This window comes from Rhincodon typus, chromosome 24, assembly GCF_021869965.1.
Source record: "Rhincodon typus isolate 14 chromosome 24, sRhiTyp1.1, whole genome shotgun sequence".
NCBI lineage: Eukaryota > Metazoa > Chordata > Chondrichthyes > Orectolobiformes > Rhincodontidae > Rhincodon > Rhincodon typus.
In genome coordinates, this window is record NC_063355.1 from 46,630,513 (window position 1) to 46,649,373 (window position 18,861).

General features: G+C 40.9%; 2 protein-coding genes across 2 annotated transcripts in view; both read left to right on the forward strand.

Annotated features, from left to right (window-relative positions):
• The window catches only part of LOC109917433 (V-type proton ATPase 116 kDa subunit a 2-like), a 61,459-nt gene extending 57,117 nt beyond the window's left edge, over positions 1 to 4,342 (forward strand). Inside the window, exons 11-12 of the mRNA XM_048611769.1 lie at positions 708 to 957; positions 1,813 to 4,342. Coding sequence (XP_048467726.1) covers positions 708 to 804 — 97 coding nt within the window. The 3' untranslated portion in view covers positions 805 to 957; positions 1,813 to 4,342. The remainder of the gene's footprint in view (positions 1 to 707; positions 958 to 1,812) is intronic.
• A 2,068-nt stretch (positions 4,343 to 6,410) lies between these two features.
• Positions 6,411 to 18,861, forward strand: part of dnah10 (dynein axonemal heavy chain 10) — a 218,269-nt gene continuing 205,818 nt past the window's right edge. Inside the window, exons 1-5 of the mRNA XM_048611770.1 lie at positions 6,411 to 6,630; positions 11,383 to 11,490; positions 12,708 to 12,772; positions 15,376 to 15,484; positions 17,295 to 17,410. Of these exons, the coding sequence (XP_048467727.1) occupies positions 6,411 to 6,630; positions 11,383 to 11,490; positions 12,708 to 12,772; positions 15,376 to 15,484; positions 17,295 to 17,410 (618 nt within the window). The remainder of the gene's footprint in view (positions 6,631 to 11,382; positions 11,491 to 12,707; positions 12,773 to 15,375; positions 15,485 to 17,294; positions 17,411 to 18,861) is intronic.

Here is an 18,861-nt window from a genome sequence, read left to right on the forward strand (position 1 = left end):
TTTAACTGAGTGACCTAGTGTCCTGCCATTGAGTACTGAGGAGGAACATATTTACTCAGTTTGGTGAATTTTTGGAATTCTGTACCCCAGAGGACTATGGAAGCTTAGTTATTGAGGATGTTCAGGATTGATACATTTCTAGGCATCAAGGGATATGGGGATAGCACAGGCAAATGATTTTGAAATAGATGATTTTCAAGAGTAAAGCTGTCTCAAAGGAGCTGAATGGCCTCCTTCTGCTACTTTGTTTCTAACTTTGACCGTACTTTTTGGTCGTTCTCTCAATTATCTCCTTTTGTGGCGTTGTCAAACTTTATTTTATAATGTTCCTGAAAAACATCTTGGGCCATTTTATTACAATAGAGGCTGTTATTGTCATCTCAAAACAAAGAGGTAGAGAGTTTCAGGGAAGGAACTCCACAGGTAAGCATCTAGGCAGCTGGAGGCCTGGCTGTGAATGATGGAACGATGGAATTGAAAGAGTGCAAACTTCCAATGGTTATAGGTCTGAAAAGGTTTCAGAGATAATCAGGAGTGAAACTATGGAGAACTTTGAAGTTCTCCATACTTCATGGAGAACGATAAGAATTGACGTGTTGCTGGAGCATTAGCACAGAGGGATAGGTAAACAGTTGTTGAAAGCAAATCGCCTACAAATGAGAAGACCGGCAGAATGCTGACAGTTTGTTTTTCCCCTCTCTGAACAGGGTGGAATTTCAAAACAAGTTCTACACAGGCAGTGGATACAAGTTTTCTCCATTCTCCTTTGAGCTGCTTACTCAGAGTTTTGATGATTTTGCCTAGAAAATTGCTTTGTGCATGTGAGTTTGACGAGTGTCGGTGGCGTGATCATGTGACACAGCTTCTCACGACAAATATTTTGCACTGAATGCCTTACCAAATATATGCGCTACTTTCTCTACTAAAGATCAATCATTGCTTTTATTGCAACCTCAGGTACTTTAAAATTTTAAAATGTATCTTATACATTAATGTACCAGGCTTTTTCACTGTGAAAAAGAGATGTACTACAGCCTTACTAATAAGTACATAATCTGACAGTAGTTTTTTGTTTTGACCTATGAAGTTTGCAGTTGAACGGAGGCATCCATTCAACACCCCTCCACTCCAGCCTCTTGGTAAATAGAGTTCCAAATTTAATGTTGAATGCTGCTAATTCATTTAACTCTAGATGTTATGGTAATCTAAAGTTCATACTTGTAATTGTGAGTGCCAAATAGAGATGTTCAGTTCCCAAAGGAAACTAACTGGGCTACTAGGAGAACTGTGAAATGATAAGCTCCTTTGAAGAAAGGGGAAGGAGCCGACTTTTTACCCCAGTGCTATCTGCTCTGTTAACTGTACAGTTTTAGGCAAGTAAGTGTCCTGAAATCTTGCCCTTGCCAACTTGCTCCCTGTGATTGGGTACATGGGCCTTGCTACACAGAGTTCATGTACTGCACATCAGGCAAAACAACACCACAGTCTGTATGTTTCTCAGCAACTTAGTTTAGAGACTTTTGTTGCTACATTCTTGAGATGGTGACTGACTAAAAGAAAAAGACATCAACAAAGCTGCATTGGAAGTTACCTTGATTCAGATATGGAAGAACCATTACAAGAAAAGCAACTCTTCAAAGAAGATGCTGGAAATCTGAAACAGACATCGAGAATAGTGAAGAAAATCAGCAGGTCTGGCAGCATCTGTTCAGAGAGAAACAGAGTTAACATTTTAAGTCCAATATAATGCACCTTCTGAACTTCTTCAGTTATACTGGATGCAAAATATTAACTCTTTTTCTCTCTCCACAGGTGCTGCCAAAACTGCTAAGTTTTTCCATCACTGTGTCTGTTATGGATGAACTATTGATCATGACAGTTTCTCACCACCTTTCTTGAGACTGAAAGTTTAAAGTGGGATTATTATGATATATAAGCCATTCGTTTTTGAATGTAATGTTGTAATTGGTGTATTGGATGTTTCTTTAAAGATTTCAAAAATGTAATCTTACATTTTCCAAATTTGAAAGATGATTTTGAGTTTCGGTTCCTCTTTTAACTTTGCTTCCAACATCTATTTGAATAAAAAGAGTATATTTGTATAATTTTCCTGCACTTCACATCTTATCACAATGCTGTTATGTGACAATATACAGTGAAGTTTGCATGATGCCACAGTCAAGCTAAAAATTGCATTGTAAGATGTTGAAGGTATAGCATGATTGATTTAGTATTCAAAATTGTCAGAACCATGCTGGAGCTTGCCTGTTCAGACAGTGGGTAAATCAATCTTTCGGTTTGGAGCTTGAGCATGAGGCTTCCAGACTCCGTCCCTGTTCATTGATTAGTCAGTTAATTCAGTTGAGGTGGTGAGCATATATTGAGAATGGGTTTAACAGATCCAGGAGGGGAATTGACACCTAGAGCATCCACTCACTATTTCTGTACAGCAGTGGATTTCACACTCATTTACTAGAAATATACGAATGTTTGCCTTATTCTCAGGGAAACCCCTTCCAGATACCATCATATCATCTTCAACTTCTGAGGAAACTGTCAACTTCTCGCAGAGAAAGAATGCTGTCACTGCAGGACACACCTGAGATATGAACATATCAGCAGGAAGAACATGTTTGTTAATCAGAAATGTAGAAATAAAGTAACACAAAAATCTGCTAAACTCCTAGATTTTCACCCAGGTCTGATGATCCAAGTTTTTATTTACTCACTGGTGATCCTTGGCTGGAAATTGTTCTTAAACAGATATTGTGAAAGCAGGATCAAGGTGCTCTACAACCTGGCCTCTCACTACAGTTAGCTCACCAACATTCAAGTAAAGCTTGAACACAAAGTCCTGAGTGCTAGTGGTGAAGCGCAGCTATGCTTTGAGAGGTTTTCGCATCTTCTGGAGAGAGGGTAGAACAAGATTAAATTTTAATTCAACAAAGGCATTCAATAGATTTCCTGGCTATTAGGATCATACTAGATTGTGTCAGAGATGAAATATATTGGAGATGTTTGTTAAAAGTTGTATGACGTGATTATCATCTTTTAATGGTTATGAATTCCCTTCTAATTTAGGAAAATGGACACAGTGTTTCCTGAAATTCAAGGAAATGCTGCTGCATGAAATTCACTGGAGATTTTTGAAACTAACAATGTGACAAAATTTGACAAATTTTTCCAGATAATGGAGACTTTTCTCTTTCAAACTGTGAACATCTGTTTCTAGTAACTATTTTCTCTCTGGTTGTGTAGTTCTGTGGCATACATTGTATGTCTTTTGAGTTGCTTTCAGGATTTGCCAGAGGTTTTCAGTCTGAGTAAGTCACTGAATTTAAATGTAATTTACGTTTGCAGTGAGTTATTTGAGTTTACTGTGTACGTCTTTGTACATCTCCATAAAATTCCTCATTCATAGGACCGCATGCATCTGCTTTGATAATATTTGCTCCAATGGTTCATTTTGACTTTTTACTGATATTCAACTGCTGAAAAGGGGAGGCTTGTGACATGGAGGAGGGGGAAATGAGAGAGAAGCATAGGAGCCTCAGCACATTGGAATTGTGTGACTCATTGTCCTATGATGTTGTACTTGCTACAATGTGGCAATGTCGTGAACTTTGAGTATTTTAAACTATTTATCCTGCTACTGTCCTGAACCTATATCACCACAGTAATCAAACTTCAAAAATGCCTCACTGGCTGGAAAGCATTGGCAAAAATTGGCTGGAGACTTCCAATGGTTGCAAAAGTACTATATAAATGCAAGTCTGTCTTTCTTTGTCTTTTGTACTACTTAGCTGCTACTAGCAGCAAAGTTTACAGGGAGTTTATTTGTGTAACAAAGATAATTTGATGCAATATCATTATATTTCAGATAAATGTAAAGCCTTTTATAATGCTTCTGGAACAAAATGCCAAATTGGTTCAACTACTTGTACTGTTTTCTGTCAGGTTATAATGTGCTTGAATTTCCTTATTTGATATGAGCAGAGCTGGTTATGTTGATCAGGCTAACAAATTAAAAAGGTAATTTATTGTAAAGAGATTGTAAAACTCCCAGATTCCTGCTACAGACGCAAGTCTGAAATCACTTTAGTTTTATTGCATGTAAATAATTATTTTATTAATGTAGCTGTATAATTTGTAAATGTCTCTGGTACAGTAGAATTTAATGATTGAAGACTCCAAACTTGTGCAACAAAATCTAGCAAATTTAGAATTTTTAATTAATGAAAAACTATAAATATTTCTACCATTTAATACTTTTTTTCTCTTTAGTGATTTCGCATCCCTAAACCGATCTAACATTCACTGTCTGTAGATATACGTAGTTAAAATTACTGTTAAAATATTTTATGTATATAATAAATAATGTTTCTGTTTAACCTTGAGTATGCTGCCTGAATTGGGGTTTTTAGTTTCGTACCACAAACAAAGGGTTTATACATTCAGCACTCCTGTTATTTGTTTGATGATGTGTCTGATATAAGTGACTGACTGGTGATAATTGTGTCTGATTATGTATCCCACCCCAACAACAGTCTGCTTCAGTCACCCAGTATCCCTTTCCTACAAAGAAGGGTCACTGGACTCCACACGAGGGCAGTGTAGGTTTTCTCCACCCCCCTCCCCATTGCCCCCAATATAGTCTACCCCTCTTCAATTGCCAACAGTGGAGTCTCTCCCTCCCCTCTTGCCCTCAGTGTAGTTCCTCACCTGTCACTTCAACACACCACTGAAATAACTCCATAGAGGCTGGTATGTATGCCATCACCAAGTCACCCTTTATAAACAGTCCTTGACTATAGTACTGTCTCATACAGAGTCAGGCACCAGAGTGTCAGTATCCCGACACGCACCTTTTTATATGTCAGCCAGGGCTCCCTGATTGGGGCTGTTAATCTGGTCCAATCAGGGCACTGACATTCAGTCACGTCCAGCTGGTTGCCCGTGTTACACTCACTGCACCACCATGTTCCTCTGCCTGCTGCAGTGCTTCAGCAAGGCTCAATATAAACTGGAGGAACAACATCTCATCTTCCACTTGGGGACCTTGGAGGGAGTTCATTAATTTTAGAACACCTTCCATGTCTCTTATCTATCCACTTTTCTCCCAGGTCCTGTCATGACATGGGTTGCTTTCAGCACAGCCAACCCATTTTCACCTACTTATAGGAACTGGACCAAGCCATTCAACCTTTTGAGCTTGTTTATCCATTCAATGAGATCATGGCAGTTTGTGCCCTAACTCCATATACTTGCCTTTGGCCCATATTCCTTAATACCTTTGCTCAACAAAAAAAATCAATATCGGAGTTAAATTAACAACTAGCATCAATGAAGAGAGTTCCAAACCTCTACCACCCTGTGTACTTTTTAAAAAATCATTCATTTGTGAGATGTGGGTGTTGTTGGCTGAATCAGTATTTATCTTCCCTAGTTTCCCTTGAGGTGACGGCGAGCTGCCTTCTTGAACCGCTGCAATCTATGTGCTGTAGGTAGACCCACAATGTCAGTTAGGGAGGGAATTCCAGGATTCTGACCCAGTGACAGTGAAGGACGGTGATATGTTTTGTTAGTTTTATTGTATGTAAATAATTATTTCATTAATGTGGCTTAGTAATTTGTAAATCTCTGATATAGTAGAATTTAATGATTCAAGACTCCAAACTCCAACAAAATCTAGCATTTCTAATAAAAAGAAAAACTATAAATATTTCTATCATTTAATACTTCAGTATTTTTTAAGCTATTTTGCATCCCTAACCTGCTGTAACATTCACTGACTGCAGATACACAGTTTTATCCCAAGTCAGGACAGTGAGTGGTTTGGAGGGGAACTTGCAGGGGTTGGTGTTCTTGTGTATCTGCTAACCTTCGAGCGAACACAGGCTCTTGCCTCCGTTATCTAGGTTCTCCTTTCTGGCTCACTGTCAACAATCCCTGTATCTAACTCTCTCTGTCTCTCCATTGACCCGCTCACTCCACCTTTCTCAGATATTATCACATTCTGAAAAAGGGTCATTGACTGGAAATATTCACTCACTCATTCTCTCCAGTAGATGCTGCCAGAACCTGCTGGCTTTCTCCAGAACTTTCCGTCTCTGTTTGTTTCCGTTCCCATGGGAACGCCTGGGAGCTTGCGCCCGTCGCCATGGAAACGCCTCTCCAGGCGGTTGGTGCTTGAGCTCGCTTCTTCCCTCCGCTTCTCGGTGCGCGTTCTCGGGACCAATTCCCGGTCTTTGCGCATTCGCGGTGTGGACCCACGGCGGATGCGGGTTCTCGACACTGAATTCCCAGTCAGTACGCGCTCCCCATACCGACTCCCGGTTTTCACGCGCTCCCGATTTCCCGCGTGCGCGCGCTCCCGGTAGGGACGCGTACCCCCGGCAGCCACCACAATGATGTCTTTCGATGACCCGCGGCTGCAGTGGATCCGGGACCGGGTTTATGAGGGATTCGGGATCACGGAGCCTGAGTGTTTTGAGGAGTTGGTGAACCGCAATGACGGCATGCAGGAGCTGGTCATCCTCAAATTCATCAACGACACTGTCAGCGAGGACAGCCCTTCAGCTCTTCTCTTCTTCAAAGGCAGCCGCATGGAGGAACTGGAGGTGGAGCTTGGTGAGAGCAGAGGCCAGGAGCTGGACTGCAGACACCCTAAAGCCTGATTCCCCTAACCCAGCGCAGAACCCTTAATCCCTGACTCCCCAAACCCTGAACCCCTGACCCAGCACAGGCCCCTAAACCCTGACCCTCCAACCCAGCGCAGATCCCTAAACCTTGACACCTCAACCCAGCGCAGATCCCTAAACCTTGACACCCCAAAACAAGCAGACACCTAAACCGCTGAACCCCAACCCATCACAGTCTTCCTAAACCCTGACCCCTCAACACAACCCAGACCTCTAAAGCCCTACCCCAACTTGCTGAATCCTAACACCCTTGACCCCCTTGACCCCCTAAACAGTGATGACCCTCTATTCCAGCACAGAACCCCCTATCACTGACCCACTAAATCCTGACCGCCAATGTTGAGCCTTTAACCCTGATCTCCTAAACCCTGATCCCAGCACCCTGAACCTCTGTGTCCTGACCAACTAAACCTGACCCTCTGAACCCCAACAACCTGATTCCTTAATGCCTCACCCCAACAGCCTAAACCCCAAGCCAGCACAGACCCCAATATCCTGTTTCCTTAAACCATGATTCCCTTCACCCTGATCCCCTCTAATCCTCGACCTGCTAAACCCTGAACCCCTAAACGCTGATGGTCTAAACCCTGACTCTCAACACCCTGACCCCTGTATTCATTGACCCCCTAAACCCTGACCCCCAAATGCTGATGCTCTAAACCCAACATCCTGACCCCCTAACACAGCACAGACCCCCTGAACCCCTAATTCCTTACCGCCTAAACCCTGACCCACTAACACTCTAATCCAGCCCAGATTCCCAAATTTCTGTCCTGATCCCCAAGCTCTGACTCCCTAACCAGCCTAAGTGCCCACCTCTCTGATCCCCTACACCTTGCTCTATACATCCTAATTCCCAATTCGCCTAATCCCTGAAATACTAAACACGATATCCTAACTATAACCCAGTCCAGATCCTCAGAAATCTGGTAACCCAATCCTGACCTGAAATCCTCAAAATCCTAACCCCAAAACCTTAATCATAATTCCAATCCTTGACCCCGTAACTCTATAATTCATTCCCCATTTGAAAACTCAGTAAATCCTAATGCATCCATGCCAGGGAAAAGACGCAAGAGTTAGAGATAGGTGAGACGTTAGATAGGTACCCCAATGCTAAAACTTTGATCCACCTTCAAATCTGTTTCACTCTGTAATGTAGAATGAGAGTTGGTTAGCTCAGTTAGCTGGCTCATGATGCAGAGTGGTACCAACAGCATGAATTCACTCCCTGCACTGGCTGAGATTACCAAGAAGGTATCAACCTTGCCACGTCACCTGATGTGTAGTGTCCTTCAGTTTAAACCACTAGCAGTGGTCTCTCTCTAGTGAGAGAGCAGCCCTCTAGGTCTATTGTGACAACTTTAAAAATGTGTAACTTCGTCAAGTATCTTCTGGAAGCCCATATAAACAACATCTGTGGACTTTTCTTATCTTAACCCTAAAAAAATCCAACAATGTTCATTGGACATGACCTATCCTTTACTAATTCTAAGTTCCCTCTCTTTGATCAGCTGATTATGTCCAAGTGCATTTTTGTTGAGATGGTATAACTCGTACTGAATGTCCAGTTGTTCTATGCGATGGTCTAGTAATATCTGAATCTCTCCCTCCTACTACAAGAGAGGTTTGGCAGGAATTTTTAAAAATTCATTTATGGGATGAGGACTTCAAGGCTAAGCCAGCATTTATTGCTTATCGTTAATTGCCCAGAGTCCAGATTGCAGACTGGCTCGCCGACCTGGTGTGTTTGCAGATTTTTTGTCACCCTGCTAGGTAACGCCATCAGTGCGCCTCCGGTGGAGCATTGGTGTTCCGTTCTGCTTGTTATTTATATGCCTCGGTTTGCTGGGGTGGTTGGTATTACGTCCGGTTTTGTTCTTCAATGGTTTGTATATTGGGTCCAGTTCAAAGTGTGTGTTGATGGAGTTTCGGAATTCCCTGGCATGTCTCTGTTTGGCTTGTGTTATTATGGATGTGTTGTACCAGAGGCCAGTTAGAAGTCAATCTCGTTACTATGGGAGTGGAGTCACCTGTAGGCCAGACCAGGTAAAAATGGCAGTTTCATTCCCTAAAAGACGTTAAGAATTCACTACTAGTTTCCCTGAGTATATTAACCATCTGTATAACTGGGGCTTCTTTTATAAAAAAGTGTCTGCTGGCACATTTATTTTTTTCCTTGGGTAATATTGGGGAAGTCATAGAGTTTTGCAGTACGGAAACAGACCCTTTGATCCACCTAATCTGCACTGACCAGATGTCCCAATCTAACCTTGTCCCATTTGCCAGAATTTGGCCCATATCGCTGTAAACCTTACGTATTCATATATCCATCCAGATGCCTTTTAAATGCTGTAATTGTATCCACCTCCACCACTTCCTCTGGCAGCTCATTCCATACATGCACCACCCTCTGCATGAAAAAGTTACCCCTCAGGTCCTTTTTAAACCTTTTCCCCTTGAAGGGTAGGTCGTGCCTCACAAACCTTATTGAGTTCTTTGAGAAGGTGACCAAACAGGTGGATGAGGGTAAAGCGGTTGATGTGGTGTATATGGATTTCAGTAAAGCGTTTGATAAGGTTCCCCATGGTAGGCTATTGCAGAAAATACGGAGGCATGGGATTGAGGGTGATTTAGCGGTTTGGATCAGAAATTGGCTAGCTGTAAGAAGACAGAGGGTGGTGGTTGATGGGAAATGTTCATCCTGGAGTTCAGTTACTAGTGGTGTACCTCAAGGATCTGTTTTGGGGCCACTGCTGTTTGACATTTTTATAAATGACCTGGATGAGGGCATAGAAGGATGGGTTAGTAAATTTGCGGATGACACCAAAGTCGGTGGAGTTGTGGATAGTGCGGAAGGATGTTGCAGGTTACAGAGGGACATAGATAAGCTGCAGAGCTGGGCTGAGAGGTGACAAATGGAGTTTAATGCAGGTGATTCACTTTGGAAGGAGTAACAGGAATACAGAGTACTGGGCTAATGGTAAGATTCTTGGTAGTGTGGATGAGCAGAAAGATCTCGGTGTCCATGTGCATAGATCCCTGAAAGTTGCCACCCAGGTTGATAGCGTTGTTAAGGTGTGTTAGGTTTTATTGGTAGAGGGATTGAGTTTCGGAGCCATGAGGTCATGTTGCAGCTGTACAAAACTCTGGTGCGGCCGCAGTTGGAGTATTGCGTACGGTTCTGGTCACCGCATTATAGGAAGGATGTGGAAGCATTGGAAAGGGTGCAGAGGAGATTTACCAGGATGTTGCCTGGCATGGAGGGAAAGTCTTATGAGGAAAGGCTGAGGGACTTGAGGCTGTTTTCGTTAGAGAGAAGAAGGTTAAGAGGTGACTTAATAGAGACATACAAGATGATCAGAGGATTAGATAGGGTGGACAGTGGGAGCCTTTTTCCTCGGATGGTGATGACTAGCACGAGGGGACATAGCTTTAAATTGAGGGGTGATAGATATAGGACAGATATCAGAGGTAGGTTCTTTACTCAGAGAGTAGTAAGGGCATGGAATGCCCTGCCTGCAAAAGTAGTAGACTCGCCAACTTTAAGGGCATTTAAATGGTCATTGGATAAACATATGGATGATAATGGAATAGTGTAGGTTAGATGGGCTTCAGATTGGTTTCACAGGTCAGTGCAACATCGAGGGCCGAAGGGCCTGTACTGCGCTGTAATGTTCTATGTTCTCACTTTAAACCTGTACCTTCTAGTTTTGGACTTCGACATCCTAAGAAAAAAGACCTTGGCTATTCACCCTTTACATGCCCCTCATGATTTTATAAACCTCTATAAAGGTCACACCTCAGCCTCTGAAGCTCCAGGGAATATAGAACCAGCCTATTCAGCCTCTCCCTATAACCAAAACCCTCGGTCCTGGCAGCATTCCTGTAAATCTCGTCTGCACGCTTTCAAGTTTAACAGCGTCTTTCCTATAGAAGGGTGACCAGAAGTGTATATGGTATTCTAAAAGAGACATCACCAATGTCCTGTACAGCTGCAATATGACATCCCAACTTTCATATTCAGTGCACTGACCAATGAAGGCAAACGTGCTAAACGCCTTCTTCACCACCCTGTCTATCTGCAGCTCCACTTTCAAGGAATTATGCACCTGCACCCATAAGTGTTTTTGTTCAGCAACTCTCCCCAGGGCCTTACCATTAATTGTATAAGTCCTACCCTGGTTTACCTTGCCAAAATGCAACACTTCACATTTATCTGAATTAAACTCCATCTGCCATTCTTTGGCCTATTGGCCCATGATTCCCAGGCTGATTATCAGCTGTTGAAGCACATCATGAGCACCCTGTCAGTGGCCAACAAGCCCTGGTGTGGGAATTGAGCCTGGAGTATCTGATCCAGAGACAAGAGACTTTACCAGTGACCGCTTTATAAAAGTAATGAAAACACAGCATGGTATTGTCTAGTGATTACACTTGTCTTCGGACTGAATGATTATCCTCACGTCTTCATCAGAGGAAATATATTTGCACATTTAAGGCTGGACAAGTACATGAGAGGAGCACTCTGTGTGATTTTCTATCCCTTTCTATCTTGAGACATATGCTTCCTTTCCTCACAACACCTATCCATCACTGTGTACTTAAAGAGCATTAACAAATCTTTTATCTCTAATGTATGTTTACAACATTGTAACTCTTTATGTTATCCTTCACAAAGAACCTGATGAGGTAGTTGAGCCTGCAAATGAAGAAGATGCTGAAATCACTGAAATTACTGATGGAACAAAATCTGATTTGCCAAATGCAGGCGAAACAGAAAAAGTTGGTAAGTTGCGTTAAGAAGGTTATAGTTGTATACAGTGCATAAGCTATAGTTTTATCCCTTATAAACCCAGTCAGAGGGATCATGGTAAACTGGAAAGAACGAAACTTCATAAACCATCCAAGTGGCCTTCCAATGAATCTGCTGACAGATATATTGCTGGAAGGCTGCTTCACTTTGTCAGTTATTACAGTGGGTACAGGAAGAGACAGTCTATAGTCTCGGAGGTATGCTATTCTATAACTTTTCAATGCAATCCTAGAAATTTGGCAGAGGGTGGAAAAATCGTTGAAACAAACCTTACTGCTGGTGGTGGGTTTAAAAATTCTTTGAAAACTGAGGAAAACATTTAGAGAAGTTCATTTGAAGTTACCACTCAGTGAAATAGGGAAACTGGGAACCACTGTGGACTGTTTGCTAAAAGACTAATTTTGTGGAATGTGTGATGGATGACAATTATTTAGGGGGAATGCTACTTTCTGTAGTTTGGAACATAAATAACCTAGATAAAGTGTTTGTCAGTCTTATTTTTACAGTCATTTGTTACAGTAAGAGTTTTGAAGTGTGAAATTTTGCCAAGTCATTTGAATCACAGAAACAGAAACCCAAGAGTGTGGAGACAGGCCATTTGGCCCAACAAGCCCACACCATCCCTCTGAAGAGCATTCCTCCCCTTCCCCTTCCCCTTCCCCTTCCCCTTCCCCTTCCCCTTCCCCTACATTTCCCATATCTAACCCACCTAACCTAAACATCCCTGGACACTATGGGCAATTTAGGATGGCCAATCCAACTAGCCTGCACATCTTTGGACTGTGGGAGGAAACCGGAGCACCTGGAGGAAACCTGTGCAGACACGGGAAGAATGTGCAAACTCCACACAGACAGTCACCCGAGGGTAGAAACAAACCTGAGTCCCTGGCACTGTGAGGCAGCAGTGCTAACCACTGAGTCACCGTGTAACCCTGTTCAGTTATTAGGTCAGCTAAAAGCTAGAAGTTTGAATCTCTTTTTAAAAGTTATTCATCTCTGTGGAGATTTTAACTCTGAAAATTAAAAGTAACAAGGGGGCATTAAAACAATGCTGTTTGAATGGGACTGAAGAAGTAAGGAAGAGTTTGGAATGTAGTACTCCTACAACTTTCATATGTAAGGTACATATGTGGAGAAGGAGCATAGCAAGAATGATAAATATTCTAATCCGTTAATCTGTCATCTAACAGTTACTCCAGAGACTGGATTAGCTGAAGATTTAGGAGAAGATGCTAAACAAAATGTTGTGCAGTCGGTAGGTACTAATGTTGCTGTTTGAATTGACAATATCATTTAACACTTGAAGCTTTGCTAGTGCAATCTGGATTGAGGCCAGTAGCAAAAGGTGGTGGTTCTTTTTTAGAAACTCTGTTAGCATTCATAAAATGTCAACATTTTGTTTTGACTTTGTCTTTATCTACTGAAAAGATTGCTTAGACCCACTCAATAGTATGACTAACATTATAAAGTCACAATATACTGTATTTATTTAGAACAAACAGAAAACTGCAAATGCTGGAAATTTAAGAATGAATAGTCAAAAAGCTGCAATTAATCATGAGATTGTGCAGTCCCTAGGGAGTCGGTTACAGGCATAAGAATTTTTCTCAGAACACAATATGTTGACTCACTTTTGATTCTTTATGGATAACACCCAACTACAAAATAAAATAACTTTATTCAAGGGCTCCCCATGAAGTCTGCTCGTTGACTTTTGAAAGCTACTTCTTATTCTCACTCATTCCTTTATTAGGTGATCACATCACATAGTAACACTACTTTCTAGAATATTTGGACTCACACAGAAGTTGAATTGGAAGAAGTCATATTATCAAATTCATTAAACTTAAAACCACAACATACAATGAAAGCATTAACACCCTCAGTATCACAGAAGTTTTAATTGTCCCAAGACAGCAGACATCAGTTAGCAAAATAAAAGCAAAGTACTATGGATGTTGAAGATCTGAATTAAAAGCAGAAAATTCTGGAGAAAGTGAACAAGTATGGCAGCATCTGTGGAGAGATAGACAGAGTTAGTAGTTTGAGTCCAATGAGTCTTCTTTGGAACTCAAATACTCAGCAAAAGCTTTTTTCTCCATACAAAAAGCGATTAACTTAAACACACGTTCCACAGACTGGAGAGTTCACAGCTAATATATTTATTGGATATTCAGATATTTGAAACATTTTAACCTGGCAGTTACTACCCTCTTTTACTGTGTCCTAGATCTCAATTTCAGATTTAAATTTAACACTTGAAACAATGTTCATTATAATAGCATCCACTGTCTTCCCCATACAGTAGCTCCTGAACATGTCCTGCCTTAAGCAAGAGATATCATATTCATTTGCAAACAATTAATTATACTAGCAATTTCAAGTTTCCTAGCCCCTAATTAGCTGAGTATTCCTTTGTTCACAGATTTGAAACTGTTCCCTTTTTGCAGCCTCATTCTTTCTCTCCCTCACTTGCAGTGTGCTGCTGTCTCCCAGCTTACCCCATTTACATCCTCTCACCTCCCTCCAGCCACCTCATTCTTCTTGTAGCCTCCCCTGTCTCTCCTCACACAGTTCGTTCGTTCGTCCGTTCGTTCGTTCGTTCGTCCGTTCGTTCGTTCGTTCGTTCGTTCGTCCCTCCCTCCCTCCAGATCTCCACTCTCCCTCCTGGCCTTAGCCATCAGCCTACTGAGTCCCTGGACCTCAGCATCCTGCTGCTACATTTTGCTTGCTTGCTTGCTTGCTTGCTTGCTTCCCCCCCCTCCAGTCCTGAGGTCCTCAAAACTCACTCGCTCACTTGCTTGCTTGCTTGCTTACTGCTCCTCCAGTCGCTGTTTTTGTCTCCCATTTCTGTTGCTGATAGTTGTACACGAGAGCCTATCAGCAGCAGGTATGGGAGACAATCAGCCAGTGATTGGTTGATCAACTTCTCATCCTTTCATTCCACTCAATTTATGGGGACAACTTTTCTCTGATTGGCTGTCCTTGTGAGTTGATTTTCCATGGTGATTTGGGAATCTTTGAGGATGGATTGGCTTGCTGTCTCTGTGTATTTTGAATGTTGTACCACATTGCTGAGTATTTGTAGTTTTCTGTAATTACACTAACTCAAAACGTTGATTATGAGGTTGAACTATGATCTCTGCCTGTTCCCACACAAAAACTGTGCAACTGCAACCATTTGGAAAAGTGTAATTAGAATATTATTTCTTTATGTTGGTAATTTTATTTTTAACTAACCAGAACCTGATCGTTCAGGGGTATGGGTCTCCTGTACCATCACCAGCTCGGTTGCCTTTCACTTTGCTGGGCTGCTTGGCCATTTCCTCGTCAGCTTATTGGTGGTCTCTCTAGTGTGGTGCAGTTCAGATTGATAAATGAATATACTGTATTGGGGCTTGAACTCATATGAAAATGTGATTTCCAGCCTGTACCTGCTTCAACTAGATGGTAGGGTATTGAAGGCAGCGTAAAGGCAGGGTACTGAAATCTCTAATCCACACCTTCTGTGGCACAGCTCAGACTGGAACTGAATGGAGCAAGAAACACCTAATACCAGTGGTCTCCCACTTTCCTACGCTAGGCCAAATGTTGCACTTCCCTTGTACTGACTGAGGCTAGCATCCTGGTTTTTCCTGATCAGTGTAGGTTAGGAGCACCACACCAAGCCATATATTAATTCAGAGTCAAATGCTTCATTATCAATGTCATTGAATTCCTGCTACAATTGTAAGAAATATATTTAAGAGTGTGTTTAATGACTGATGCTCATTGACATGGACATATTATTAAAATATATAGAAAAGTGTCCTTTAATGTGTCATTAATATACAATACCATGCTTTTCTTTCATTTCAGAAAATTATAACCCAGTTAATAGAACGCACAATACTGCATGTTTCTCTTGAGAAAGTTCCACCTGAGTTTGTGAATTACGATGCTTTTTATTTTCTGAGGAATAGAAGAGGTAGGTATTCTTATAAAGTTGTTGCTGTGGCTTATGTGCACTAATACTAGTCTAAAGCAGAAACATGGGTATAGTATTGCTGAACTGTTACTGAAATGTTATTAACAAAAACAAAGCAAAATACAGCAGATGCTCAAAATCTGAATTAGAAGCAGTAAATTCTGGAAATACTCTGCAGGACAGGCAAGGTTTTTGGAGAGAACCAGAGTTAACATTTCATTTTTATCTTAAATGATCCTTTGTTTTTATTATCAAGTTTGGCAACATATAACAAGTGGAGTGCAACAGAGATCAGTTATGAGGCCTCAACTATTTGCAAACTATATTAATGACTCGGATGATACTAGCTTAATTAATTGCTTTAATTCAATAGATTTTTGCTGGACCATGGTATTAAGGAGTTTAAGGCTACAATAAGTGGATGAAATTGGGATACAACTCAATCCTGATCTCGCTGAGTGGTGGATTAGGGTTGAGGGGATGATTATCTCCTTATTCCTTTCTTCCCTCACCGTACCATGGATTGCAGTGTTGCATGCATTTCAGCTGTGTGACTGTTTTAGCTGGATGTTAAGTAGTAGCAATAACAAAGAACAGATTAACATTACTATTCAGAATGTTGCTCTTCCCCTCAGCTGTAGAAAGTAGTGGTATCCCTCTCTTTTTAAACTTCTGACGCCTTTTTCATTGCTTCTGAAGAATCGCCTCTGAGAGCTCACTTTCTTATATTTGTATCTCACGCATTCCTTTGGAACAAAGGAAAATAAACTTTTTCCTTTCACAGACTCAGGGTGTACTAAAGTGAAATTAAGCATTGTTGACATGAAATCACTTTTGATTACAGGAAACCCAGTAGATAATTTCACACAAACAGTGGTAAGATAATGACCAGAGGATGTGGTTCAGTAGTGTAGGTTACGGCATAATTGTTGACCAGGACACTGGAGAACTTCCTTGTTCATTCTTAAAATAGTAGCTTTGAATTGTGTGCATCCACCTGAGAGCAGACAGAGCTCGGTCTAACATTTTATCAAAAGGATCATGTTTTTGATAGTGCAGCACCTCCTCAGTATTGCAGCAAAGTGTCACTGGATTGTGTGCCCAAAATCTCTGGAGTGAGACTCGAACCCGCAACCCAAAGGCAAATATATTACTCAGTAAATCGCAAGGGACATTTATGAAAATATATAGCTCTCATAATTGAATCAAGCTGTCAAACATCACCAGGATTTCAAGCACATTATCATCTTTTGAAATTCTGCCCTGAAATACAGCATGTAACTAATAGCCGTTGCTAGCCTATTGGCTTCATTATGTGTAAAATCTCTTACTGCTCAATGAACATTACCCAGAGTTGCAAAAATATTGATTCTAACGTCTCACTGATTTATATACATCAGGCACTTCACCGTTGTTGATGAGTTGCTATATATCAACCAGTGTGGGATTTTTCTTTGGGTGAGCCTTGTTTTAAATCTGAATTTGATTTGATTTATTGTCACATGTACCTAAGTACAGTGAAAACTTTGTTTGCGAGTACTTAAGAGCAGACAGAGCTCGGTCTAACATCTTATCTAAAGGATCACATTTTTAATGGTGTAGCACCTCTGTTGTAGTTCTTAATGAAAATTATAGATATTTTCTAATCAGCCTGTTCGGAGATGTTATTGCACACCTCCGAGCATGTGGGACTTGAACCTAGGCTCATGGGTAGCGACAGTACTACTGCATCAAGAGCCATATAATGAACATTGTTTAATGAGCAAAATATCGCATTTTGAATCAATATTATATTGAAATATTTTCGTAGAGACCATTACTGAACCCAGTGACATGAAGGAGACTAATATACTAATGCCCAATATGTTGGAGTATGGAATGCTGAATGGACACTCATTATTGATGTTACATCAAATACTAACACAGGTAGGAAAATGAAATTCATGAATAAGAGTGCATGTTGTTAAGAAAATTTGATGACATATTTGTGTGCTTAAATGTTATTTTCTGTAATGCCTTTTAATGTAATATTTAAGATGTCAATAAATTGTTTCTATAAGCATTGATAGTGAGAAAATTTAACCTGAGAATTAAATTGATCTTAAAACATTCAGCTTCAGGGCTTGTTTCTTAACTAACTGAATCACGAAAAATTATTTTCAGGAAAGACAATTTTGTGTACCAATTATTTTCATGTTCAAATAAAGGAACATATATTTCACAAAGCAGTTTAAAACAAACTCTGGCTTATTTTTCATGTCTTTAAATATTATCTTTAGTCTCTTTAATTCACATGCTCAGCCTATCTCAAAAGCCTGGGCTTCTGCTGGAAATTAAAAAGAAGTCCCTCACCTGCATCTCTGCATTCTGAGCTGTGCAGTTAGGTGTTAGGCAAATGTTTAGATCTATTTAAATGTACTAGCAGTTTCCATGATCTTACACAAATAACTGAAAACAGTGACTGTTCTTAGCTCACCTTTTTAGAGTATGTTATATCTTTCCAAATGTGGTAGCTGTTTAGACAATAGATTTGAAATAAGTGTCAACCCATTAATCAAATAAAAATTAAATAAAGCAAAAAATACACAAATGCTGAAATAAAAACAGTAAATGTTACAAATGCTTAGCAGGTCAGATAGCATCTTTCGAGGAGAGGCACACCTTTGGGATCAGTGATTATACTACTTGTGTAGTAATCCAGGAGTTTGAGACAATATCCAGAGAACTGTTACTATTTACAGAAGGTTAAGAACCCAAAGATACAGATTTAAAGTGATTGGCAAAAGAACTGAAGATCGTCATTAAAAAGAAAAATTGTGCTTATGACAGGTATAAGGCAAAAAATACAATTGAGAGTGAACAGGAATACCAAAGGAGATAACAATCTGTCCCTCAATGTCAGCAAAACTAAAGAGCTGATCATCAACTTCAGGAAGCAAGGAGGAGGACATGCCCCTATCTACATCAATGGTGCTGAGATGGAGATGCTTGAGAGCGTCAAGTTCCTAGGAGTGACAGTCACCAACAATCTGTCCTGGACCACCCATGTTGATGCGATGGCCTAGAAGGCACAACAACACTTATTCTTCCTCAGGAGGCAAAAGAAATTTGGCATGTCCATAAGGACCCTTACCAATGTTTACAGGTGCACCATAGAAAGCATTCTACCTGGATGCATCATGGCTTGTCCAGGACCGTAAAAAACTACAGAAAGTTGTGAACATAGCCCAGCCAGCAAGCCAACCTTCCATCCATTAAATCCATCTACACTTTTCGTTGCCATGGAAAAGCAGCCAACATCACCAAAGACCACTTCCACCCCAGTTAAAATCTCTTCCAACCATCAGGAAGAAGATACAGAAGCTTAAACACGTACC